This window comes from Megascapheus bottae, chromosome 8, assembly GCF_031878675.1.
Source record: "Megascapheus bottae isolate mThoBot1 chromosome 8, mThoBot2.hap1, whole genome shotgun sequence".
NCBI lineage: Eukaryota > Metazoa > Chordata > Mammalia > Rodentia > Geomyidae > Megascapheus > Megascapheus bottae.
Window position 1 is genome coordinate 42,007,986 of NC_143516.1, and position 26,683 is coordinate 42,034,668.

Consider the following 26,683-nt stretch of genomic DNA (forward strand, 5'->3'; position numbering starts at 1 on the left):
TTAAGGTTATGGTAAGGAATAGAGTTAGGAGTAGAGCAGGAGTAGGAATAGAGTTATTTCAGTAAAGTAAGGAACTATTTCCAGAAAGAATTATATTTGGAGGCTAGTAGGGTATCACAGAAAATGATAATTTGCCACTTCACTGACTTCCACTGCCTATCAGGAACATGCTGTGGCTGGTGATGTGGAGCAATATGCCAACATCTTGATGACAGTGAAAACCATGGCCTAGAAAAAAAATTACTGAATAGAATTTTGCAGTGCATACCAATGAATAACATGAGCCAGCCAAAGAACAGTACTTTACCCTATAATTTTAATTACTCAAGTGGGCTAGGGTGTGAGGATCATGATTTGAAGCCATGCTGGACAGACAGATCCATAAGACACTGTTCTCTAATCAACCAGCAAAAAGCCAGAAGTGAGGATGTGACTCAAATGATAGAGAGTGCCAGCTATGAGAATTGGAGTTTTAGCCACAGTAGCAGCACACACACACACACACACACACACACACACACACACACACACACACACACTAAACCAAATGGACCAGTCAAGGGTACTGACTTGAAAATGTGCAGGATGAAGTCAATTCTTAGTGTCTCCCAAAACCACAAAGAACTGAGATGTTGTAGGAGATGTCATGGCTTGCTTGGGTTATTTGTTTAATAAGAGGAACTGTGAACAGTTAGAAGTAACAGGGCATATCCTAATGTATCATCTATGATGGGAATACTGTGAAAGCCATGCTTTAAGGGAAATTTATAGCATTGAAAGTGTATGTTAGAAAAGACAAGAGTTAGGGCTGGGAGTTTGGCCTAGTGATAGAGTGCTTGCCTAGCATGCACGAAGCCCTGGGTTCGATTCCTCAGTACTACATACACAGAAAAAGCCAGAAGTGGTGCTGTGGCTCAAGTGGTAGAGCACTAGCCTTGAGAAAGCTCAAGGACAGTGCTCAGGCCCTGAATTCAAGCCCCAGGATTAGGAAAGAAAGAAAGAAAGAAAGAAAGAAAGAAAGAAAGAAAGAAAGAAAGAAAGAAAGAAAGAAAGAAAGAAACAAGTTACAGAGATGAAATATTTCATAATTCATTTTATGATGCATTAATCTTTATACTGAAGTCTGATACATTATAAGAAAAGAAAGCTGGGAAAAAAATAGAGTGCAATTCCTAGCATAGCAGGCATGTGTCTGCCATGATTTTGAAAAAAAGACAATTAAAATACACGCAAAAATCTTCAATAAAACACTAGCAAATGAAACACAGGAATGTATAGAAAGAATTACACACCATGAACTATGGTAGTTTTCTTCAGGTCTGCAAACCTTATTCACCATTTGAAAAGCAAATAATGTAAGTGTTGAAAGTTTGACTCATGGTAGAGTGCCTGCCTATCAAATACAGGATTATACATGATGATATTAAAATAGTGTCATTTATTTCAGCACCCTGAAATGAATTGCCTCTGAATAAAATCTGTACAAGTTTTGAGGGTGGCAGATTCATCTGAGGAAGACTCAGGAGTGTCAAGATGTTATTTCCTCCTGATTTGAACTACATATTTTATTGAGCTATTTATTTCATGAAATCCCAATCAAACTCCCACTGGGCTTTGAGAGTAGCTGAGCACCAGAACATTTGCAGGTATGAGACTTAGGTTTGATCTGGTACCAAAAAATAAAATAAAATAATTTTCAGCAAGTAATTTGGTGCATTTTGACAAAGTAATTCTAAAGTTTATGTGAAGAAGCAAGAAATTCATAATAATGAATATAATCTTGAAGAAGAAAAGAGGTGCATAACTAAAACTACTTTACTTGAAACTCACTATACAACTACAATAATCAAGACAGTTTGACGTTGCTGAAAGAATATACAAATAGATGTATATAAATATAATCAACTCATAGTCACAAGGCAGCTAAGTCAAGACAAGAAAGCAGACATGCAGTCTTTTAAACCCATGATGCTAGACTAAGCGGGCATTTATATGAGAAAAATAACTAGACACAATTATAAATATTACACCATTTATAAAAGTTAGTTGGACATATATTTAGACTTAACTTTATAAAACTCCTAGAAAAGAAAGTCCTTTTTTTCCCATAGGAGAAGATCTCTATGACCTTCAGAGTATAGTGATAACATAAAATACAACATTACGAATGTGGTCCATGAAAGAAGTAATTGATAGTGTGGAACTTCATGAAAATTTACAACTTTTGCTCTGAAAAGGATATTGACAAGAAACTGAGAAAAAAAAGCCACAAGCTAATAAAAAAAAAAAGCAAAACTGCCAGTTAGTCAGCTGAGCCAAGTGTGTACATTCTTCCTCTAGCCCAGACATCGTCTTAGGATTAATTTGGTAGTTAGTTTCACTTGCATTACTCTCAGCTACAAGCTCATAGATCCACTCAGTAGTCATACCTTTGGCATGATCAGTACATCCTCTTTTGTCATTCAAAGGAAGCTCAAGTATTATTTTTCTGTTGTAGAAAAAATGGTATATTTTAGACACCTTGTCAGCCTGCTGATTGATTGATTGATTTGTGGTGAGGCCTGAACTTGGGATCTGGGTGCTGTTCCTGAGCTCTTTTGTGCTCAAGGGTAGTGCTATGTCATTTTGAGCCTTAGCTCCACTTCTGGATTTAAGGAGATAAGAGTCTCCTACCTGGCTGACTTTGAACTGTGATCTTTAGATCCCAGCTTCCTGAATAGCTAGGATTGCAGGTGTGAGCCACCAGTACCTGACTTGCAGATTTCTTTTAGTATGTGTCAAAAGAGGGGTACTATACAATTTAATAATTCCACATTTAATTTCAAAGGAGACACTTGACACCTGTTGACACTTGATACATGTGGTCTAACTCGTTGGGAAGCTGAGATAGGAGGATTGCTTGAGCCCCCAAATTAGATACCAACCTGGGAAGCTTAAAGACACAATAATAATATAATGATAATGATAATAATAGTGTGCTCAATGTTAGAGTGATTGCCTAGCACATGCAAGTCCATAGATTTGATCCCTAATACTGAAAGGAATGCAAATAGACTCTCAATACTGCTGCGGATAAAAGGTAAGAAGCTACAGGTATCATACACCTCATGGAAGACCTGTGCTTCTTTTGTGAATATAAGTATCTTGCTCTCCTTACCTGGAGAAAATCTCTAATATACAGATTCAAAGTCCACTTATTTGGTCTTGAGATGAAAAGATATAACAGACAGAGAATCTTTGTGTGTGAAAATTTGCTTTGGTTCCACTTTGTGAATCTCCAGGTCAAAATTGTAACTTCATTTTATTTAAAATAAAATTCTATTCTTGTTTCAGGAGTTGTCACTATAGGGGGTTTATTACTGCCGTTATACATTATTTTTTATTTCAAGCAAGCATAATAGATTTTCTAAGCATTCTTTTTAACCATAAGTCATGATCTTACAAATAAGAAAAAAAACATAAATCTATATCAGCATACTGGCCAGATTAAACTTCATAAGTGCTGACATCTAGTGGTTGCTATTATTCTTTGATACTGGATATTTTTCTGTCACAACATAGAATGCACAAAGAACTGAAGAATCTAAACTCTCAAAGAATCAATAACTCAATTAATAAAAGAGTAAAGGAGCTAGACTTCCCAGAAGAAATAGAAATAGCCAATCAACACATGAAAATGCCTAACATCTCTGACCATAAAGGAAATGCAACTTGAAACAACACTCACCCCAGTGAGAATGATGTCCATCATCAAGAATACAAATGATAGATGCTGGCAGAGGTGTGTGTGTGTGTGTGTGTGTGTGTGTGTGTGTGTGTGTGTGTGTAAAACTTATTATACTGTTGGTGGGAATTTATACTGTTGGTTCAACTACTGTGGAAGGCAATTTGGAGATCCTCAAAATAGAACTAACTACTCTATGATCCAGAATTACCACTCTGGGGTACTTATCCAACAAATTACAAGTCAAGAAACAACAAAACAATTGCATGCCTATGTTCATTGCTGCACAGTTTGCCCTAAGTTGGAAACAGTCCAGACGCTTTAAAATGAAGAAGTGGAGCAGGGCACTGGTGGCTTACACCTGTAATCCTAGCCACTCAGGAGGCTGGTTCATCATGAGAGAGCATGATGAACGGTGGCATTGATCAAGATGCATTGTACTCAGAGGGTGATGAATTGAAATTTCCTTGTGCAATTGCTTTTGGATAAAAATTTAAAAATATGAGGCTAGGAGTTTAGCCTAGAGGTAGAGTGCTTGCCTAGCATGTAGGAAGACCTGAGTTCAATTCCTGGGTACCACAAACATAGAAAAAGTCAGAAGTGATGCTGTGGCTTAAGTGGTAGAGCTCTAGCCTTGAGAAACCCCAAGGACAGTGCTCAGGCTCTGAGTTCAAAGCCAGGTCTGGCAATTTTAAAAAAAAATATGGTTTCAAATTTTAAGGTCTTACACTCCCATGTTTTTGTCATGCAATACATTTTCTACACTCTTCTCCTCTACAAATTAAAAATATTTGCCTCAAAATTTAAATATTTCTCTTTATAAAACCACTTGCATTTAAAATCGATTAGTTAATAAAAAATTGAAGGGCCGGGAGTTTGGCCTAGTGGTTAAAGTGCTTGCCTAGCATGCATGAAAGACCCGGGTTCGATTCTTCGGTACCACATACATAGAAAAAAGCCGGAAGTGGTGCTGAGGCTCAAGTGGTAGAGCTCTAGCCTTGAGAAGTCCAAGGACAGTGCTCAGGCCCTGAGCTCAAGCCCAGGACTGGCAAAATAAAAAATAAAAAATAAAAAATTGAAACTTTAGAATTAAAGAATTAAAGCAGGAATTCCCTTTTCTTTTTTTCTGAAATGCTAGAGGCCCTGAGGTGTTACACAAGTTCACTACCACTGAGCTATACACCAAAACTCAAATGTGGAATTTCCAAAGTATGTCATTTATAAGTGCAGTACTTCCCCCAACATAGCATCCTGCTTTGTGATTGTTGAATGGGCATAAATAGCAGAAAGATGGGAAGTCTTAAGAAATAGATAAGAGGTTTTACTAACTCCTTGAAACATACTATTTTTAAGTTATCTTTTGTGTCTGTTTATAGTATCACTGGATAAGCATGATGCTTAAATCTGCTTTGATTTCCTGGAAGCTTAAATATAGCACCATTTTGCTGATCACCGAATACACTGAGAACAAAAATACATTAGGCATTGTTATTCTCAGCCTAGCCTGAGTGACACAAAATGAATTTTGGGGCTGCTCATCACTGAGAAATTTTAAGGTAGGGAAACAAATATATCATTGAGTTATCTCAATTTAGTAGGCTAGGTGGAAATACTTGCAAGATTATTGGAAAGATGAAAGAATACCTTCACGTGATATCTAAAGTAGATTTTGGTGATTAAGAATTAACCTGTTGATAAAAGAGAGGCATTCTGGACAGTCATCTGTTAACTAGACATTCAGTGAAAATCTAAGGAGCACATGCTTAGGTATACAGAAAGTACAAATGATGTTTTTATCATATGTTACAGGCAAAGCAGCAATGAGAAAAAATTGGGAGAGCAGTCGGACATTAAGTATGCAGTGGGGACAGACAAATCTGAGTTCAAATCTTGTATCCTCCTCACTTGTTAGAAAAACTTAAGGGGGTAACATATGCTTTCTAAATACCACTTGTCCCATCTGTATAATGCAAAAAAGACTTTCTCAGGTTATTATGAAAATTAAGTGAACTGATAGATATGATTAGTTGACTAAAATACTAGTGATTGAATTTGTCGCCTTTCACTGCATAATAAATAGCTACAATAAGTTTTTGTAACACTTATTTTCATCCTAGTTGGTCTGTAAGCCAATTGTTTATCAGTTGATCAAGGCTTTGATTAGACAGAGGCCTTGCATTGGGCTGTGGGCTCAGCTCACAAGTCTAGTTATGGGATCAGACTTAGGGACAGAGGCTAACAGGATATGTATGATCTGAGACTGAGTGTGTTATCTAGGAAAGTATCCTATAATGAACTAGTGATAAAGTACACTTGGGATATTGAAGAAGTTTGTGGGCATCTACGTTATCAATTATATGAAACCAAATCTGTCACAAATCAGCAACATGCTTGTCTATTTTGTTCTATAGCATTGGCCTACCTTTACGCATTTTGCATAAAACCAAGACAAAAGTTTCCAACTCATATGGATATTAATAAGCACAGACAAATACACACATGTGCCTGTGGTTTTACTTTTCAATGAAGGTCAGTGTAAGGTTGTGGTTTTTACTTGACAGATTAGATAAAGATATGAGAAATAAAGAGAAAAATATAAGAGAAATAACTAACATGAGGATGAGAATAATTATGTCAGTGCTTCTCAATTTTCCCTTTTTCATGCTTCTTTTCATTGTGCTTTTCTACACACACACACACACACACACACACACACACACACACACACACACACAGCCAAATGGACCAGTCAAGGGTACTGACTTGAAAATGTGCAGGATGAAGTCAATTCTTAGTGTCTCCCCAAACCACAAAGAACTGAGATGTTCTGTAGCCACAGAAACCATATGTGTAGTGCTGTCCGTGGTGCTGAATCACTACTGAGCTGAAACACTGGTTTTGTCTTTGCTGTGAAAGTTCTTCTTTATCTTGCTCTCCATTCTGGTTCACAATCCTGGCTCAATCAATTCAGTTTTGCCACACATTGAACACGAACACTGTTTTAATTTGTCAAGTGCCTCTAAGAGGATATACTTTGGAGGTAGTAAAATAGTCAACGGAACTTGTAGCTTCCATCTGCGTTTGTTTTAAATTTAACCAAAAGATACCTAAGGAAAATGATAAGTTTTGGTATGGTGAAATGGTGGAAGACTGATTGCAGTAGTGAGACTTGGTTCAGGGCATCCCAGCAGGACAAGAGCAATTTGCTTAAGAGGAAGTGACAGGCTCAAGAGTGCCCATGGTGATGAGGATACAGATAAAAGGATAGATTTTTGAAATGCTTGAGGGGTAAATAAAACACAACCGTGAGATGTACTGGGGTGACTACAGCTAGGCTATGAGTTCTATCTTAGGTGGATAGAGATAGAGGTAAGGAGGACGGAGACAGTAGCAACATTTTGGAATTTGTGGCTTTTGTGGCATCTGAACTCCCTCCATTTAAAAAGTTATCTCTCCATTGTATGAATCCACTGTTCACTCTAGATGCCAAGAGGATAGAGATCACTCTCCTACCTTTGTAGCCAGGGTTAGAAACAAAGGTTCTGGATGTGTTGGGTGCGCCAACCTCTAAATTTTAACTGGAACTAGTGATACAGTTAATCCTTCCTGTGGTGGCAGTAGGAAGTAATTAAAGTTAGGCTAAGGTTTCTAGTGTAGCAGCTAGCAGCTAACAACTGGTAGCAGCTGCATGACTCTGGTGCCTGGCATTTACCATCTGTTCCATCAAATGCTTTCTGTAGAGTAATTATAATTGTAATCCTGCTGCTTCTAGATTTCCTAGAACTTTCCTGGCTCCCAAATCTGGCTTAGCAGGCTCCTAGTGAAATCCCTTCCATTTAAATCAGAGTGAATCTCAAGTACTTGCAACTACATATCTAATGGACAATAACAAGCTTGAAGTCTAAAATGGTGTGAGGGGTGTGGAAAAATACTTTTATTCACTTGCATGACTAGAGGTTTTTTTTTTGAACAAATGTTACAGAAACTTGGGTCTAGAAATCCCTTCATGAAATTTCTAATTAATTAGATAGTGAGAGAATTCCACAGAGACTTACTTAGGGAGGTAAGTGTTCATGGTTCCATAGGATTTGAGAGAGCCAGGACTGGAGACATTATCTTTGGGTTGTAAAGCTAGAAGCTTGACCAAAAAAAGCTAGTCTTATCTTTCCTCTGCACTATAAGAGAATGCAGACTCCTCTCCTTTTCATGCCCAAAACTAGTGTTAGTAGGGAAATAGCTGCAATCATCTTTTTTTTTAACTTATGTTTTGGAGAGGGAGCTTCCTCTCTTGCAATATATATATCCCATATTTGTATAGTAACATCTGACTTTTGTTGTGTCATCCCAGGAGGAATAATATAGACAGGGAAAAGCCACATAGTTACTATTTACTTTTTTTTTTTTTTTTTGGCCCCTTTCTCTTTCTGGCCCCGCTCGCTCCGGCCCCGCTCGCTCCGGCCCGGCTAGGCCCTCTTTCTAGCTCAGGCCCCGCTCGCTCCGGCCCGCTCGCTCCGGCCCGGGTCGCTCCCGCACGCTCCTGGCCCCGCTCGCTCCGGCCCCGCTCGCTCCGGCCCGCTCGCTCCGGCCCGGGTCGCTCCCGCACGCTCCTGGCCCCGCTTGCTCCGGCCCGGCCCTGCTCCTGGCTTGCTCCTGGCTCTGCTCGCTCCGGCCCCTTCTCGCTCTGGCCCCGCTCGCTCCGGCCTCGCTGGCTCTGGCTCGGCTCGCTCCCGCACGCTCCGGTCCTGCTCGCTCCGGCCCCGCTCGCTCCGGCCACCACTCGGTTGGGCTCTGCTCACTTCAGCTCAGCTCGCTTCTTTCGCTCTCTGTCGCTGTCGCAGTCTCGTCTCTGCCACTTCCGGCTTGGTTGTGTATGTGGGATACCGAGGAATCGAACCCGGGTCTTTGTGCATGCTAGTCAAGCACTTTAACCGCTAGGCCAAACTCCCGGGCCCTGCTATTTACTTTTAAAGGGATAATAATCAGTTCTGTCTACTCCCAAAAAACCTCAGGTGTGCCCTCAAGATAATAATTGGCTTTGTGACAGGTCAGTATGTGCATGCATCTGGAGATATCAAAAGACTGGAGGTCCAGGTTTTCAGGAGACCACAGAGGAAGTATTAAGGGGAAAATTTTTTGAGTAATGAGTAAATATCATAAAAGATCATGTGACATCAAGGAAAAGTTGTGCTTTATAGAGGAATGATAGTGGAGGGAGAAACTAGTGGATAAACTTGTGAAAAAACCCAATTCTGTTCCTCAGATAAAAATGCCTTTTTCTTATTGCAGCCTGTTGTACAACCACAACATCCTGGGACAATGATCTACTGGACAAGCTCTGTCACCAGGACCACCTCTAGACCCTGCACAAAGCTCCTCCTCCTTTTAAACCTAAAGTTAATATCATTACTCCTAAGAAAGCCTTGGGTTATGGGATCCTTTTGTTTATTTTCCTTATGTGCCACATTTGATTACACTTCTGTTCCTTTGTGTCTCTCTCTGATTCTCTCTCTCTCTCTCTCTCTCTCTCTCTCTCTCTCTCTCTCTCTCTCTCTCTCTCTCTCTCTCTCTCTCTCTCTCTCTCTCTGTCTCTTTTCCTGGTTCTGGGACTTAAACTCAGAGCTAGGTAATGTTCCTGAGCTCTTTTGCTCAAGGCTAGCATTAAGAGAATCACAGTTCTACTCTTTGCACTTTGTAGGCTAATTGGTGATGAGAATCCCATAGACTTTTCTGCCTAGGCTGGCTTTGAACCATGATCCTCAGATCTAAGCCTCCGGAGTAGCTAGGATTATATGCTTGCGCCATTGTGGATGCCTCACTTGCTCAATTTTTTAAAACTAGAACATTGGGATGAGTAGCAGAGTCTAGTTGGAATTAGTCTCCAGGAATTGAGGCTCTTTGCTCTAAATGTTTAATGTCCTTGCCTGTTAGTGGTAGGGGGCTAACCTACATTGTATAAATCTGTGAGTTCAGTCTCCAGGACTATAGCAAAAAAATTTTATTATAAATGGATCCTGCTGACAGGTGAACAATAATGTGAAGGTGCTTAATATTTCTCAACTTTAAGTGCCAGGTACTATGCTGATGGCTCATGGCTGTAATTCTAACTACTCAGGAGGCTGAGATCTGAGTATCATGGTTTGATATGAGTATCATAGTTTGAAGCCAGTCCGGACAGAAAAATTCCTGAGACTTATTCTTTCTTTTGGTTGTGAAGCTTGAACTCTGGGCCAAGGCACTGTCCTGAAGCTCTTCAGCTCAAAGCTAGTGCTCTACCACTTGAACCACAGCACCACTTCCATCCTGAGACTTTTATCCCCAATTAACATCTGGAAAGAAGGAAGAGGAGCTAAGTCTTAAATGATAGAGCTCCAGCCTTAGGTGAAAAAAACTAAGGGACAGTGTCCAGGCCACAAGTTTAAACCATACATCTGGTTCACATACACAAAAAGATTTAGGTAGTAAATGCCATGTGAATTTTATAAGTGAAAAATACCTCTGATGAAGAAAAATTTGAACAGAGACTTAAGGAAGTTAAGAAATGAGAACATCTGGAAAGAGCAAGGAGAGAATGGCAAGACAATACAGACAATCATACCATATGAGAGCACAGAGATAACTCCAATTCAAAACTTTGGGTAAATTAACAAATAAACAAACAGAAAGTGAAGATGTTCTCATGGCCTTAAGGATAAAAGCCAAACAGGTCTATGAGGTCCAGGGCAGGGAGTTTGGCCTAGTGGTTAAGTGCTTGCCTAGCATGCATGAAGACCTGAATTTGATTCCTCGGTACCACATACATAGAAAAAAGCCGGAAGTGGTGCTGAGGCTCAAGTGGTAGAGCTCTAGCCTTGAGAAAGTCCAAGGACAGTGCTCAGGCCCTGAGCTCAAGCCCAGAACTGGAAAAAAAAAAAAAAAGACTACGAGCTTCAGCCTAGTACCAGCCAAACAAACAAACAAACAAAAACAAAATACTTTTTCAGTGCCTTCAGGTAATTACTTCTAAATTTTTTTTCTACAACTATATGGCCATGGCCTTTATCCAATTTTGATTCCTCAATTCAGCCCTGTAGTTACTAGTTACTTCCTTGCATATATCCTGAATTTCTTTACCACTACTTTCCCTGGCAATCTGCAGACTTGGTTAAGCACAAAGGTTTTTTTTTGTTGTTGTTGTTGCTTTTTTGTTTTGTGGTACCAAGAAATCAAATCCGGGTCTCTGTGCATGCTAGGAAAGCACTCTACCACTAGGCCAAACTCCCAGCCCTAAGTACAAGCTTTATCTGGTCTCATACTATTTTCAAGCAGCTGAGTTTGACTGGATAAAAACATAAACATCAGCACAAACTGGCCTTGTGTTAAACATATGGCCTAGTAAATCTGATACAGCCTTTTAATTGATCCTTTTATTCTCCTAAGTAACTATCTCACATTGTTTTCCCTTTTCACTAATTGCCACACTCTTGGCTTGCTATTTACTTGATGACATAATAGAAACAGTAAGAAAAGGAAGTTATGTTCCCACCATGACAGTTACCAATGGCCTGCTTCTATACTGATGAATTTTGCCTGTTAAATTTGGTATGGTGGTACACTGCTGTAATGTATGCAGTTTGGGAGGCCGAGGTAGGAGATTCATAGTTGAAGAACCTAGGCAAAAGCAAAAGATCATATGTGAAAAACAAACTAAAAGCAAAAAGACTGAGGTATGGCTCAAGTGGCAGAGCATAAGGCCCTGAATTAAATTCCTAGTATTCCCCACAAAATGCTTTGCCAGACTCTTATGTCTTCCTCAAGCTGTTGCTCCATTTCTCTACTTTTTTAAAAAATGAAACTAATTGTGAGAGAATTATTTATTCTTCATCTCTCATTTTCCGTGTCTTTAAAAGAGTGTTACATAGTATATTTATGTAGGTTTAAAGTTAGGAAGTTCTATGAATACACAATGTTCCTGTTTTCCAACTAACTAATATTCAACCTGGAAGCAACTAATGTTAGCAACTAACTGAACTTATGGAAACACAGAAGTAATTACATAGTTGTTGTTTCATAATGTTAGCACTGTAAAAATGTCCTCTATACCTTGATTTCCTTCCCTTTACTTAGCTATGCAGCTTGGAGGTTATTCTACATTGGTAAAAGGGTCATTCTATATAATACAAGATAATAGTTTCTTTTTCCTTTTAAGGATGTATAGTGATATACTACATGTGTACTACAATTTCAAAACCATCATAGTATCTACAAGGTGACATTTAAAAAAATATGCGATGTGGTTATGTGGCTCAGGCTGGTCTCAGATTCTTGGGCTTCAGAACTATCTGGCCTCAGCCTCCTGAGTAGCTAGGATTACAGACGTGAGCCTGTAAACTGCTTTGACCAGTTTATTAGTTTCATTTTTTCCCCAGTCCTGGGGCTTGAACTCAGGGCCTGAGAACTGTCCCTGGGCTTTCTCAAGGATAGTGCTCCTCCACTTGAACCACAGTACCACTTCTGGCATTTTCTATGGATGTGGTACTGAGGAATCGAACCTGGGTCTTTGTGCATCTTAGGCAAGCACACTACCACTAGACCAAACTCCCAGCTCCAAGTTTATTCTTTTCAATGGAGAAATTTATGTTTGGGCACCTTTAATAAAGTCAATCTTGAAAAGAGAAATAAAGAAAAAAAAAAGCTACAGGTATGTGAGCCAGAGAAGAGCCTGGGCTTAAACATTATATCAATGATATACGATTGTCTTTTGTCTGTTTTTGTTCTTGTTAGGGATTTCAAACTGAGAGCCTTCTGTTCTTTCTTATTTTTTTCTCTCAAGCTGGGTGCTCTATCTCTTGAGCCACACCTCCACTACCTTAATAAATCAAATAGTTTTAGCTAAAAAGTTGGTGCCTGTTGCACTATGTCCATCCTCAGTAATTGAAGGAAGGTTGCAACTGTTTTGCACTAAAAGATTCTCATGGTGCAGATTCACACAGCAGCATCTCCAATTTTTTTTTTTTGGTGGTGGGGCTTGAACTCTGGGCATGGGCACTGTCCCTGAGCTCTTCAGCTCAAGGCCAGTGCTCTACAACTTGAGACATAGCACCACTTCTGGTTTTCTCTGTGTATGTGGTACCAAGGAATCGAATCCTAGGCGAGCACTCTATCACTAGGGCAAACTCCTGGCCCTCTAATTTGAATTTTTATAAGTTATATACTTTGTACTTTTGGTAATAAATTTATGACACAAAGTGTTCTTTTAAGGCCTCCATTTGCTGTTCTTGTCATTGGTATCCACAGAAGTGGGGAAAATCTTTCATCTTTAAAAATCTACTTCTTTGGTGTGTGTGTGTGTGTGTGTGTGTGTGTTTCAGTTCTGAGGCTTGATCTGGGGTGCGGGGGAGAGTTCAGTCCCTTAGCTTGTTTTGCTCAAGACTAGCACTCTACCACTTGAGCCACAGCTCTACTTCTTGATTTTTTGGTAGTTTATGGGAGGTAAAAATCTCACAGATTTCCTGCCTGAGCAGGCTTTGTACCACCACGTCTAAAATGGAGTCTACTAGGTTTCTATTCCTGAACACAAACTTTGGGCTTGGTGCCCATAGGACATTGGAGGTGATTTATCCTGGGCAAAGGATTAAGAAGCAAAGGATTACTGCTTTGTTGGTGATTATAGGGCCCAAGGCACTAATTTCTGTATTGCAGTGGGAATCCTATTTTTGCTTGGTCTTTTTTTTGGGGGGGGGGTCATGGGGCTTGAACTTGGCCTGGGCACTGTCCCTGAGCTCTTCAGCTCAAGGTTACCGCCCTATCCTTGAGCCAAGCTCCACTTCCCCATTTCTAGAGGTTAATTGGAGATAAGAGTCTCAGGTCCTTTTGTGGTTTTGAGCTTCTATCCTCAGATCTCAGCCTCCTGAGTAGCTAGGATTACAGGCATGAGCCACAGGGCCTATCTTTGCTTGTTAAGACAGGTTTCCGTCCTTTGTGCTCATGTAATTTGTGTGCCTCAGTTTCCTGAGGAGCAATGAGGACAATATGTATATGCTATGAAGCCAAAACAGACAGATAGAAAACAGGTTTTCTATCTATCTATCTATCTATCTATCTATCTATCTATCTATCTATCTATCTATCTATCTACCTATCTACCTACCTACCTATCATCTATTGTGGTGGTGAGAATTTAAATTAGGGCCTCATGGAGGCAAGAGTAACTGTGATATAGTTCTAGCTCAGAAACCTGACTTTCTGAATTATTTCAATGGAATCATTTTTAGGTGGAGCCAGGCTGCAAAGGTGGGGCATGGCCTAGATTGGCTCATAGCACTTGTCATTCCTCTGAAGGTTTGATTTCTCCTACCGACTTACAAGACTGGTTTAGGTTTCATCTGAACCAACTGGTTTGTACATACTAGGAAGAGCTGCCTTGAACCTGTAACCTCACTGCCAGGAGCAACTTATTTAGTTTAGCATTGGCAGGGATTATTCCTGTCAGCCACCACATGGTTTTTCATATCTTTATCCAAGTTGTTCTGGTAAATTGAAAAAGGATGATCTTTGAATTTTTCCCCCCGTGACTTTTATCATGTTGTCTCAAACAAAAGATTTAAGTTGCCCTTCCTATCTTCTCCAAAGTTTCATTTGATCCCAAGTGATTGGGAGTAAATATGGGGTCTGACCTCAGGAAGCCAGTCAGCAGAAGAAACAAGCTATCATCGTTAATTATAAGGAAAGAAGAAAGATATTTTGCTTTAGAATTTGATTTTATTTTCAAATTAGACAGCTTAGGTTAAACAGTTCTGAAAGAACAAACTAGGTCGGTGGTGATGGATTTAAGGACAATTATGCAAGTGATCAATTTGCTTTCGAGAGTGATGTTAAAATGAAAGAAAACGGCTCCTGAACAACTTTGGAGGGGAGAGAGCCTGAGAACGCCTCGGAATTCGCCTCATGGATTTGATGTTCCACTGTCAGAGTAGTTTCCAGCCCTGGTCTGGCGCCCCCACGTCTATGAGGCTGGATGTGGACTTAGGTCGGTTCCACCCAGCGTTGGAACCGCCCCAGGGCTCGAGGTCCCTGCCCCCTCCCGCCCATGGGTTAGCTCCGCCCCCCAATCGCGAGGCTCCACCCCAAGCGTGCGGCCCCGCCTGCCGGGAACTACAGCTCCCAGAATGCCGTGCGAGCCCAGGAGAGACGCGACGGTCGCGTCAGGAAAGGCGCGAGTGAGCCGGGGTTAGGCGGCGGTGGGGGTCCCCGTGGCCGTGAGGTCTCTCCAGCAGCTGACAGAAGCCCAGGACGAAAGAGGCGGCTTGGAACTACTCCCCCAACAATCAGGGCTGGCGGGGTCGACACAGCTGCTCCGCCCCGTGGCCGGGGTGTGGGGCGGGATGTAGAGCGCTGGGCGCGGAGGCCGCGGGCGCGGCGGGGGCACCGAGGAGGCCGCGCCGAGGATGGAGAGGGCGATGGAGCAGCTAAACCGCCTGACGCGCTCGCTGCGCCGCGCGCGCACCGTGGAGTTGCCGGAGGGTGAGCGCCGGTGGGGCGGGGGCCGGGCTGGGCCGGGTCCCATTCCCCCCCAGCCCCACCCCGCATAAACTCACCGAAAGCGGGGGAAACGCTGGCGTTGACGTTTCCCGAGCCGGGGGTGGGAGGCCTGGGCCGGGATCCCGGGCCTCTCCCCACACTTTCCGCCGCCATCACCTCTCCTTACCCACCTGGGAGTTTGTGGGAGCGGCCGGGACCGCCCGAGACCAGCGGCCCGGGTCCCTCCCTCCGTCCGGGGCGTGGGGGCCGGGGGAGGGGGTTGGACAAAGCTGCCAGGACTCAGCGGGTGGCCTCCGTGGACGTTTCCGCGGCGGGCTGTCTGGTAGCGGCTCCAGAGGCAGTGTTTAAAGTGCGGGGTGGGCGCATGATTGCTTTTTGAAATGTTAGGGCGCTGCTGTGTGTTGACAGCAGACGGGGCAGACCAAAGGTTGTGACACATCAGGCATTTCCTTAAAGGTGTGTGTGTGTGTATGTGTCTGTCTGTGTGTGTCTGTCTGTGCGTGCCTGCGCACCCACACACATTTTTGTTTAATAAAGGCGTTCTTCACTTCTTTTGCTCATTTATCCATTAACGTTGAGCAGGCAAGGTATGAACTGAGGTGCAGGTACCCAGAGGAATTAAGGCATGCTCCCTGTAGTTCAAGACTCCTGGCTCTGGAGGCAAGACTCCTACTAGATAGGGAAAACACAATAGTAGCGAAGGAGATGAGGGGAAAAAAAACACGGTCTTGTTTGTAGATTCTTCAACTCGGATGTTTGAGTGGCAGTGGACAGCTGGCACTCATTCCTTTTAGAGCCTTTTGATTGATTGATTATGTGTGTGTGTGTGTGTGTGTGTGCCTGCCCAAGGTGGTAAATAGGTCTTCATTTAAGAAGTTGGGTGTTCTTTCTTTTCTTTCCTCTCCTCCTTCCCCCCAATAAACAACTTTGTATGAATTGATGCTGGGAAGTTTATGGGTGGAAGTAGGTTTTGGAGGAGGAGTCCTGGGATTGTGGATTTGGCAATAATTTTCTTGAAAAAGTTTTCTCTGGTCTATTTAGATATTAGAGTAGCAATTTTTATATTTTGTGTTTGCTACTTGGTGAGAATGATGTAATTTCATTTCACTGCACTGCAGTTTTTTTTTTTTTTTTTTTTTTTTGCCAATCCTGGGCTTTGAACTCAGGGCCTGGGCACTATCCTTGGGCTTTCTCAAGGCAAGAACTCTACCACTTGAGCCACAGCAGCATTCCTGGCTATTTGCTATGTACGTGGTACCAAGGAATCGAGCCTGGGTCTTCCTGCATGCTAGGCAAACACTCTACCACTAGGCCAAACTCCCGGCCCTGCACTGCAATTTTTGTCACCTAATTTGAGTCTGGTATTTTTTTCCTTTTTCTTTTTTTTACATATTATAATTTAGAAGGCATTGACATTATTTCTTGGTTTAAAAGTAATATATATATATATATATATATATTTTTTTTTTTTTTTTGCCAGCCTGAGCACTGTCCTTGGATTTTCTCAAGGCTAGAGCTCTACCACTTGAGCCTCAGCGCCACTTCTGGCTTTTTTGTATATATGTGGTACCAAGGAATTGAACCCGGGTCTTCATGCATGCTAGGCAAGCACTTTAACCACTAGGCCAAACTCCCGGCCCCAAAAGTAATATATTTTAATATATTTTTATTAGAAAATTGGAGGGTAGCGGGTGTGGTGCCTCACACCTGTAATCCTAGCTAATCAGGAGGCTGAAATCTGAGGATCTTGGTTCAAAGCCACCCCTGGTACTAAAGCCCCTGAGACTCTTATCTCCAGTTAACCACCAGAAAACTGGAAGTGGGGCTGTGGCTCAAGTGGTAAAGTGCTAGCCTTGAGCTGAAGAGCTCAGGGATGGCACCCAGGCACAGAATTCAAGCTCCACAACCCACAAAAAGAAAATTAAGAAAAAGAATAAAAGGAAAGAAAGCAAGAAAGAAAATTAGAGGTCAAAGAAAAAAGAAACGTTATTTTACCAGTCAGCAGTCTTAGCATTTTCTTAGCGTGGTATTCCATTGACCTAGGTTCTGTCCCTGAGCTCTTCAGCTCCAGGCCACTGCCCTACCCTTGAGCCAAGCCCCACTTTCCATATTCTAGAGGTTAACGTTCTTTTGTGCCTGGGCTGGCTTTGAACCTTGATCCTCAGATCTCAGCCTCCTGAGTAGCTAAGATTACAGGTTTGAGCCACCCAGCCCAGCTAACATTACAACTTTTATTTATTTTTAATAATAATAATTTATTTCAGTGTAGAGAGGGGTTACAATTATATTCACCAGATAGAAGGTGCATTACTTCTCACACATTAATATTCCTTCTTATGTTTTTGTGCCCATTTCCCTCTCCCCACTCCCTCCCCTCTTTACAACTTTAATTTTTTTAATTTTTTGCTAGTCCTAGGGCTTGAACTCTGGTCCTCGGTAGCTTTCTCAAGGCTAGTGCTCTATCACTTGAGCCACAGCATCACTTCTGGCTTTTTCTGTGTATGTGTTACTGAGGTATGTGTGTGGTACATGCTAGGCAAGCACTCCACGACTAGGCCACATTCCTGGCTCCAACAGTTTTGTATCCATTAAATATGCTTAATGACTGCAAGATTTAATAGGCTGTATATAAGAGAACCTAAGCGTGTGTGTGTGTGTGTGTGTGTGTGTGTGTGTGTGTGTGTGTGTGTGTGTGTGTTGGTATTGGAATTTGAATTTAGGGTCAGGACACTTTGTCTTAGCCTTTTTTTTGCTCACAGCTGGTGCTTTGCCACTTGAGCTATACCTCTACTTCTGGCTTTTTGCTGCCCAGGCTGTCTTTGAACTGTGATTCTGAGATCTTATTTCCTGAGTAATCAGGATTACAGTAGTGTAAACCATTGACACTGGGCCTAAGCTTTATTTTTCTCACTGATTTTATCAGTCACTTTGTATTAAGACTTAATCTTTTTAGGGTTAATCCCTCAAATAATAACAATATCTATTTAGATATTACCATTTTTAAGGCTTTAGATAACTATTTCTTAACTTCTTGAAAAGTTCTACCAGCAGTTCAGAGTATTAGAAATAATAGAGTATTAAAAAAGAAAACTTTCTCACGTTGGTAGACAAACCAGGCATATTGTTTACATTTTTCTTTGGTTATAATGAATTGTTCATTCTGAAAATTCATATTGTTGTGCTTGTATTTTAATGCTGAACAGAAGCTCTAAGATCGCTTTACATTTAAAAAATAACCAACAGTTTTTTTGCCTTGTAAAAACTCAACGATCAATAAATGCATAATTAAAATTAGAACAAGTTATTAAGAGTTAAGAACCAGCTTTTACTTTACTATTAACTTAATTACATAGCATGGAATTATAGATATTTAATATCCTGATTTGGATGCTTTGTTTTCTTGAGATGTTGAAAACATGGGTTTTATTGCTAAGTTATAAAGTACAGACAGGACTAATATAGGAATAGTCTTTCAAGAGAAAAAGAGAAAAGACAGTGAATTTACAGACATGGCTTCTTAGTGGATATTAAAAGAGTGACATATATTACATATGTGGAAGGATTTGTTGTGTGAAGGATTAAGATAGTTTGTTTAATAAGATAGAATGGCCATGAAAGCGTATGTGTTTGAATGATTACAATTATTACCAGCTTTAAAAAAATTACTTCCCCCTAAAAAAATAAAAATTATTTTCCTCCCCAACCCACCTGGGTGTAGTAGCTTATCTTATAATCCAAGCTATTCTGCCAATTAGGAGAATTGTGGTTCAAAGCCAGACCAAACAAAAGGTTAGTGAGATCACGACTCTTCTTTTTTTCCTTTTTTAAACTTACGATGTACAGAGGAATTATAATTACATGAATCAGGTTATGAGTACATTTCCTATCTTTTTAAACTTTGAAAAGTTCATTTATTTAGGCATGTGACCATTTAGGCTGGAGGAGAGAGTTATTGTAAAGTTCTTTGCTTTTTCCAAAGACCCTGGGTCTCCCCTAGTCTTCTTATTCTGGATTCCTGGAAGATACATTTCTCTCTCTCTTTCTCTTTTTTTTTTTGACTTAATGTTATTGTAAAAGTGATGTACAGAGCCGTTTACAGTTATATAAGGTAATGAGTACATTTCTTGTGGAACATTGTTATCCCCTCCCTTGTTTTTCTCTGCTGTATATTTTCACCCTTTTCCTGAGTTCTGTGTCATTTCTCTCACTTCAAAGATATATAGGTGAATAAACCATAAAGAAAACAGAACCATCAACAAAATAAGAAAAAACAAAACAAAACAAAAATAAAAACACAAAAAAGAAGAGATCTTATGTTTGCATACTGTGGAGTTAATTTGGTTTTATATATATATTATTTGGATATGTTTATTATATAAATATAAAGAAGCACGTATTCAATGCGCCGAGTTATCGTCTTTGAGATATTTATCTTAACAAACAAGTTGGGCCTGGTGGGATATGCCTGTGGTTCTAGTTTCATGGGAAGCATTGGCACTAGGATTACCATCCCAGGTCTGCTTAGGCAAAAAACCTGTTGGAAAAATATAAAGAGCAAAAGGATTGGAGGTATCCTGGCAGTAGTGGCTCACCCCTGTAATTCTAGCTACTCAGGAGATTAAAAAATCGCAGTTTGAAGCCAGCATGGGCAGAAAGTCCCTATGAATTCCTTATCTCCAATTAACCACTCAAAAACAAAGTGATGCTAGTCTTGAGCACAGAGAAAATCAGTGACAGTGCCCTCCCAACTGACAAAAAAAGAAAAAACACAAAGGATTGGGGGCTTAAGTGGCTTAAGTATTAACACTACTTGCTAAGGCTGAGATCAAACTTTAGTACACACACACACACACACACCACACCCAATGAAGTACACCACTGTAAAAAATGTCCTAGTGCTGGGGATTATTTCCAGGACCCAGGGCCTTTCCCATGCTATGAAAATAAGTACTCTTCCACTGATTACACCCCCAACCCTAAAGTTGATTTGTTTGAAACACCAACATATTCAGTTGGTTCATCTCTTTAAGACTTTTACTCTGTCTTTCCTCCTTAAAACATTTTTTTTCTTAAAAATTTCAGATTTACAGAAAATTTGTGTGAATAGAAAATATTCACTCAACTTTCTCAACCATTAACATTTTGTAGTTAGAAACTAAGAAGTTAATATTTACATACTAGTATTAACCACTCTGCAGACTTAGAATTTCACAAGCTTTCCCATGCCTTTTTCTATTTTAGGATTATTTCAATTTAAGATAATTATTCGATTTAGGATTATTTTAGTCTGGAATACCACATTGTGTTTAGTTGACATGGACTTTTCCCCCCTTAAACCCTCCACTCCCTGCAATATAGTTCTTTTTTTCTTTTTTTAATCTAGTAGACATAAGGAGGATCAATCCAATATTTTGTAGCATTGTTCCTAATTTGCATTTGTAAGATATTTTCTTTAGACTGGGTAAACTGAAAACATTTTTGACAAGTCCATGAAAGTTGGATATCTTGCTCACATTTGTAATCCTAGCTATTCCGGAGGAGGAGATCTGAGAATTGTGGTTCAAAGCCAGCCTGGGCACTAAAAAGGCTGTGAGACTCTTATCTCCAGTTAACTACCAGAAAACAGGAAGTGGCGCTGTGGCTCAAGGGGTAGGGTGGTTGACTTGAGCTGCAGAGCTCAGGGACAACACCAGGCCCAGGGGTAAGGCAGAAGCTGAAGAGCTCAGGGACAGTGCCCAGGCCCAGAATTCAAGCCCCATGACTGACCAAAAAAAAAAAAGGTGGGATGGATGTCTTTTTCAGCAGATCATATCTTACATTATATCAATTTTATATAAATTATACAAATCCTAATTTATATAAATTATTTCTATGGTATTACAGAGCAAGGTGCTGGATTCTTCACTATAAATATACTATTTCTATAGCAATATTTTGGGGGTATATTTTGATAGTATGCAAATATGTTGTTTTTCCTCAAACTTTTACCCATTAATTTTAGCATCAGTATTTTAAAGGGAAAAATTTGATCTATCAAGATTACGTCCTTGTAATTAATGTTTTAAAAAATATAAACTTCTAAAGTGACATGAGAATGACCATTAGTAGAATAAAAAGATAAATTCAAAATACTGCTGAAGAGTACATAAGCATAATCTGTCTTTTTTTTTTTACTTTTTGGATCATATTTATCTGAATTTATAAAAGTATAAATCTAGTGTAAAGTGATAAGTAAATATCATGTAAATATATGATGTTGCATAAATGCATCTATAAAATATAAGAAGCAAGTACTTTATATATCTAAGATTTTAACTTTAACATCCATATCTTTAATATTCTTGACAAAATGTCTAGGAAAATGCATCTTTGGAAATAAACTTTTACTTGTGAAAAGTACAGAAGTATTGTGGAATTGTAATCCCCTTGTACAACTCCTTAATAATAACAACAATAAAAGAGTACAGAAAACAGATTTCCAATTTTCTCCCTGAATTCAGTATTAAAGTTCTTTTGTGCTGACACAGAAGGGATAAGTAGTAGAGAAAGTTATGTAGAAATTCTGTAATGTTTGGAATTTTGCAACATCTCTGGTATTGTGCATTATTCCTTCTACATTTCCTCACTTATAATACAGATTTAAAAAAGGAAAATTAAGCTGAATGTTGATAGCTCTTGTCTGTAATCTTCGCTACTCAGGAGGTCTGAGATCTAACGATTGCAGTTGGAAGCCAGCCTGGGCATGAAAGTCCATGAGACTGTTATATCCAGTTAATCACCAGCTCTACTGGAAGTGGAGCTGTGGCTCAAAGTGGTACAGCACTAGCCTTGAGTGGACAGGTTTAAGGACAGCACCCAGGCCCTTAGTTAAAGCCCCACAACCAACAAAAAAGCAAAAAACAAAGACCCCCCTAAAATATCACTTCTTGGAAAATGGATAAATTATAGAAGATCCTTGGTATCCATAAGTATATGGTTCCCAGGAGATCTCTGTTGGAGAAAACCCACAAATGCTCAGTATGTATAGGGTTTAAAAATAATTGATAGAAGAGGTTGACTGGCAGCTTCACTGAGTCAACTGAACTTTGTAATATGTGTGTGGGATTTTAAATTTTATTGTGTTTTATCAACCCAGAGTAATAAATCTGTGAATAAGTGAACTTAGTATAATTCCCTTTTTTTTTTTTTGCCAGATGTGGGGCTTGAACTCAGGGCCTGGGCACTGTCCTTGGACACTTTTTGCTCAAGGCTAGCACTCTGCCACTTGAACCACAGCACCACTTCTAGCTTTTTCTATTTATGTGGTAACAAGGAATCAAACACAGGGCTTTGTGCATGCGAGGTGAGCATTCGACCACTAGGCTACACTCTCCGCCCTGTAATTCTTTTTCTGTTTTTGTTTTCTTGCCTCAGATAATGAAACTGCAGTTTACACATTAATGCCAATGGTTATGGCTGACCAACACAGGTGAGTGATTCATAAATTTGGGTTTTTTCTGAGGAATATAAGATCTAAATATGATTTACACATACATATACAGATTCAAGTTTGGACATACTCTCCTGGGGGCAAGTTTGACTTCTCTTTTTAAATTTTTTGTTGTGAAATAAGAGATGGGGTTTTCTAAGATTCATATCTAGCTGTTCTTTTTTTTTTTTTTTGGCCAGTTCTGGCTTCATCTCAGAGTCTGAGCACTGTCTGTGGGCTTTCTCAAGACTAGAGCCCTACCAATTTAGTCCCAGCTTTTTCTATATATGTGGTACAGAGGAATTGAACTCTGGTCGTGGTGCATGCTAGGCAAGCACTAGGCCAAACTCCTGGCCCCTAAGCTGTAAAACTTTATGGAAAGAAATTTTTCTAAATGAAGATTTAGCCTTAAAGGTTTTGGCTGGTTGCTGACCAAAAAAAATATTGTAAAATTACAAATTACTATTAATACTTGTAGCAAGAGATTGGGGCAGAGGAGCAACTTGTTTTCCTCATGTGCTTCTACTTTGATCTTTTTATTAATGTAGTATTTATACTCCTTTTTCATATTTTTTATTGTAATTAATAGAAAGGTTACATTATATTCACCAGATAGAAGGTGCATTACTTCACATACACTGATAACCTTTATCATGCCTTCGTCCCCATTTCCCTCCCCCCACCCCTGCCCCTCATCTTGTTTTCCTCCCTTCCCTATCCGACTTCAAATATTTACACTCTTTTTATGGAGAATATATCAGGTGGTTATCTGTGAAGAGAAGTTAACACAAGAGGCAGTTCCCTGTTGTGATTACTCACTGAGTAGTTTTATATACGAAAAAAAAGTGAAGACTGGGCAGAAAAGTTTTTGAGACTCAATATCCCAAATAGCCACCCAAAACAAGTAAAATTGAGAATGTTTTGTCAGTCAAAAAAAACCTTAGTTTTGCTGGTACTAGAGCTTACACTTGGGGGGTAGGGGGCGGTGGGATTGCTCAGCTGGCACTCTACTACTTTTGTGTTACAAAGTAGAGTCTGCTGAATTCTTCACTACAAATATACTTTTTTTTTTTGGTGGGTCATGGGACTTGAACTCAGTCTGGGCGCTGTCCCTGAGTTCTTCAGCTCAAGGCTACCACTCTACCTCTGGGCCTAGGCATTGTCCCTGAGCTATCCAGTTCAAGGCTACCACCCTACCCTGGAGCTAAGCCCCACTTCCCGCTTTCTAGCTTTCTAGAGGTTAATTGGAGATGAGTCTCAGGTCCTTTTATGCCCCTGCTGGCTTTGAACCTTGATCCTCAGGTCTCAGCCTCCTGAGTAGCTAGGATTATAGGTGTGAGCCATGGCACCTGGCCAAATATAATATTTTTCTATATCAATATTTTTGGGATGTATTTTGATAGTATGCAAATACGTTGTTTTTCCTCAAACTTTCACCCATTAATTTACCAGGCTTTACGCATAGCTCAAGTTGTAGAGTGCCAGCTGAGCAATGGGCCTCCCCTCCCCCCCAAGCCCTAGAACAAGCAAAATAAACAACATTTTTGGCTGACTTAGTTATATTAATAAAGGTAGACTCATTTTTGGAAAAGGATATAGCCAAGCATACTTCCTTCATTTCTTAAGCATCTAGAGAGAGCTGAAGCTAACTTACACTTACGTGCTCTCAGAACAGGTAACATAGAACTGTTGGAGTGGCAGATCAGGAGGCCTTCAGTTTGGGTTTACTGCTTGAAGCCGTTGGTTTTGTTATTTTTATTAGTACTAGTAGATTTATGAGACTCTGAAGTTTAAATTAGGGCTTCATACTTGTTTAGGCAGGTGTTCTGCTGTGGAGCCATACTCCCAGCTCTTTTTGTTCTGGCTATTTTTAAACAGAATCTTACTTTTTGCCTGTGCTAGACTGGACTCAGTCTGCCATTTGTGTTTCCTCCATAACTGGAATGACATGTGTATCACCAAACCCATCTTCTTTTGTTTTGAGATGGATTGAGGGAGGTGGCGTATGAGCATCTTTTAAAAATCTAGGTGGCCTCCAATCATGGTCCTGATTGGAGTAGTTAGAATTTGTTGGGAGCCAGAGTGGAATCAAACTGTACCTTGACTTGCATCAGACAATGGCTTTATTGTCTTATTGTTTTCTGGCCCTATTCTATGTAAATGACCTGAGATTTACCATATGAATGTAACACCTGGAGGTTCCCCGGGTCAGGAGGAGGGAAGAGGCTGGAGTGGAAAATAAACGCGGAGTCTCGGCAGTCTTTACCTGGACTGCGGACATCCCGGACCCGGTGTGTCTGTCTCTCTTCTATTTCTTCCTAGTCCTTGCCCCCTATTTCAGGAACCCCAATCTGCGAACCCTGGTTTGCTGCCGGTTGGCCCCGGCAAGAATTTATAGATATGAGTTATTAGTGCTTCATGGTTTTATTTTTTCAGACAGTAGTCCACAAGGTGGCTTCAAACTAAAGATCTTCTGCTTTAACCTTTCCATTACAGGGATTACAGGTGTGTGCCATAATTTCTGGCTGTTGGAGTTTGGATAATAATTAGAGTAGCTAAAGAGCTGTTAACTTAATATATTATGTTTTCAAACACTTTTTTTGTATATATTGATTGCTCTTAATTTTGTGAGTTTTATAGATCTGTTTCTGAACTACTATCAAATTCAAAATTTGATGTCAATTATGCATTTGGACGTGTAAAAAGAAGCTTACTTCACATTGCAGCAAAGTAAGACTAATACTTTTTTGAGCCAAATTTTGGTCTCTAGAGTATGAATCATAAGCTTTGAAAAAGTACTGTCTTAAAATGTAGGGAGAGAGGAGGATGGTTAAGTAGTTCTTTATCCTGTAGTCATAGTGTGTTATGTGTTCTGTTTCTGGATAGTTAACTTTGGATTGAAATTAGGTTTCATATCCCTATTATCTCTGCTTGTTGCATGTTAGTTGTGGGGGATTGTCTACTAGAGCTATGTAATGTGTGGATTTACCAAATTTTTCTTTTATCCCCACACTATATGAAATAAAAGAGATATGCTAACTTACATGTTAAGTTATTGGCTTTGAATTATTTGCTTATGTGGGAGTATGATTTTCTTTTTTAATACATGGTCATCTACTTGTATAATCTATTAATTAACCAAGGTATATCTGTCCTTTTCAGGATTTAGGGAAAGTGTGTTGAAAGAGATTATCATTATCTTAGCCTGTGGAAAGCTAATTTCCTCTATTTTACTTCATTTGAATTTGTCAAATACTTCATAGCTTTCATTGTATAGTGTACTATTTTGAAAATAGAGGATATTTACTATCTATGATGAAGTTAATGCTGGCGATTCATGCTTGTAATCCTCCTAGCTACTCTCAAGAGGCTGGGATTTGAGAATTGCAATTAAAAAGCAGCACAGGTCTGTGAGATTCCTATCTCCTACTGACTACCACAAAAAGCCAGAAGAGAAACTATGGCTCAAGTGACAGAATGCTAGCCTTGAGCAAAATAGAAGCTCAGGGACAGCACCCTATCTCTGAGTTCAAGCCCTAGGACTGGCACAATAGACATATATGTGTTTAGAGACCTTAAAAATACAGTGTTTACCCTGGTACGTGTTCATGATTATCATCCTAGTTACTTAGGAGGCTGTGAGACATTCATCTCCAATTAAGTGGTAGAGTGGTAGCCCTGAATACAAAAACTCAGGGACAGCACTGAATTCAAGATCCAGGATTCAGGTGTGCATGCACTCACACACAATATTGTTTTTCTGTTTTTTTTTTTTTTTTTTAGTTTAAGCTCTGGCAAGAGTAGCTGTTCATTGATCGTATCTGAATTTCTTTTTAACTATTGTTTTAGTTGTGGATCAGTGGAATGCTTAGTTCTTCTGTTAAAGAAAGGAGCGGATCCTAACTATCAAGATATATCGGGCTGTACTCCCCTTCATTTGGCAGCTAGAAATGGGTAAATCTTATTCTTTTTAA

General features: G+C 40.0%; 1 protein-coding gene across 2 annotated transcripts in view; it reads left to right on the top strand.

Moving 5' to 3' along the window:
* The first annotated feature begins 14,911 nt into the window (after positions 1–14,911).
* Hace1 (HECT domain and ankyrin repeat containing E3 ubiquitin protein ligase 1) overlaps positions 14,912–26,683 on the top strand; it is a 58,425-nt gene continuing 46,653 nt past the window's right edge. For both annotated transcript variants that reach the window (XM_090338371.1, XM_090338372.1), the window contains exons 1-4: positions 14,912–15,223; positions 22,655–22,709; positions 25,350–25,439; positions 26,559–26,663. In XM_090338371.1, the coding sequence (XP_090194497.1) occupies positions 15,148–15,223; positions 22,655–22,709; positions 25,350–25,439; positions 26,559–26,663 (326 nt within the window). In that variant the 5' untranslated portion in view covers positions 14,912–15,147. The remainder of the gene's footprint in view (positions 15,224–22,654; positions 22,710–25,349; positions 25,440–26,558; positions 26,664–26,683) is intronic.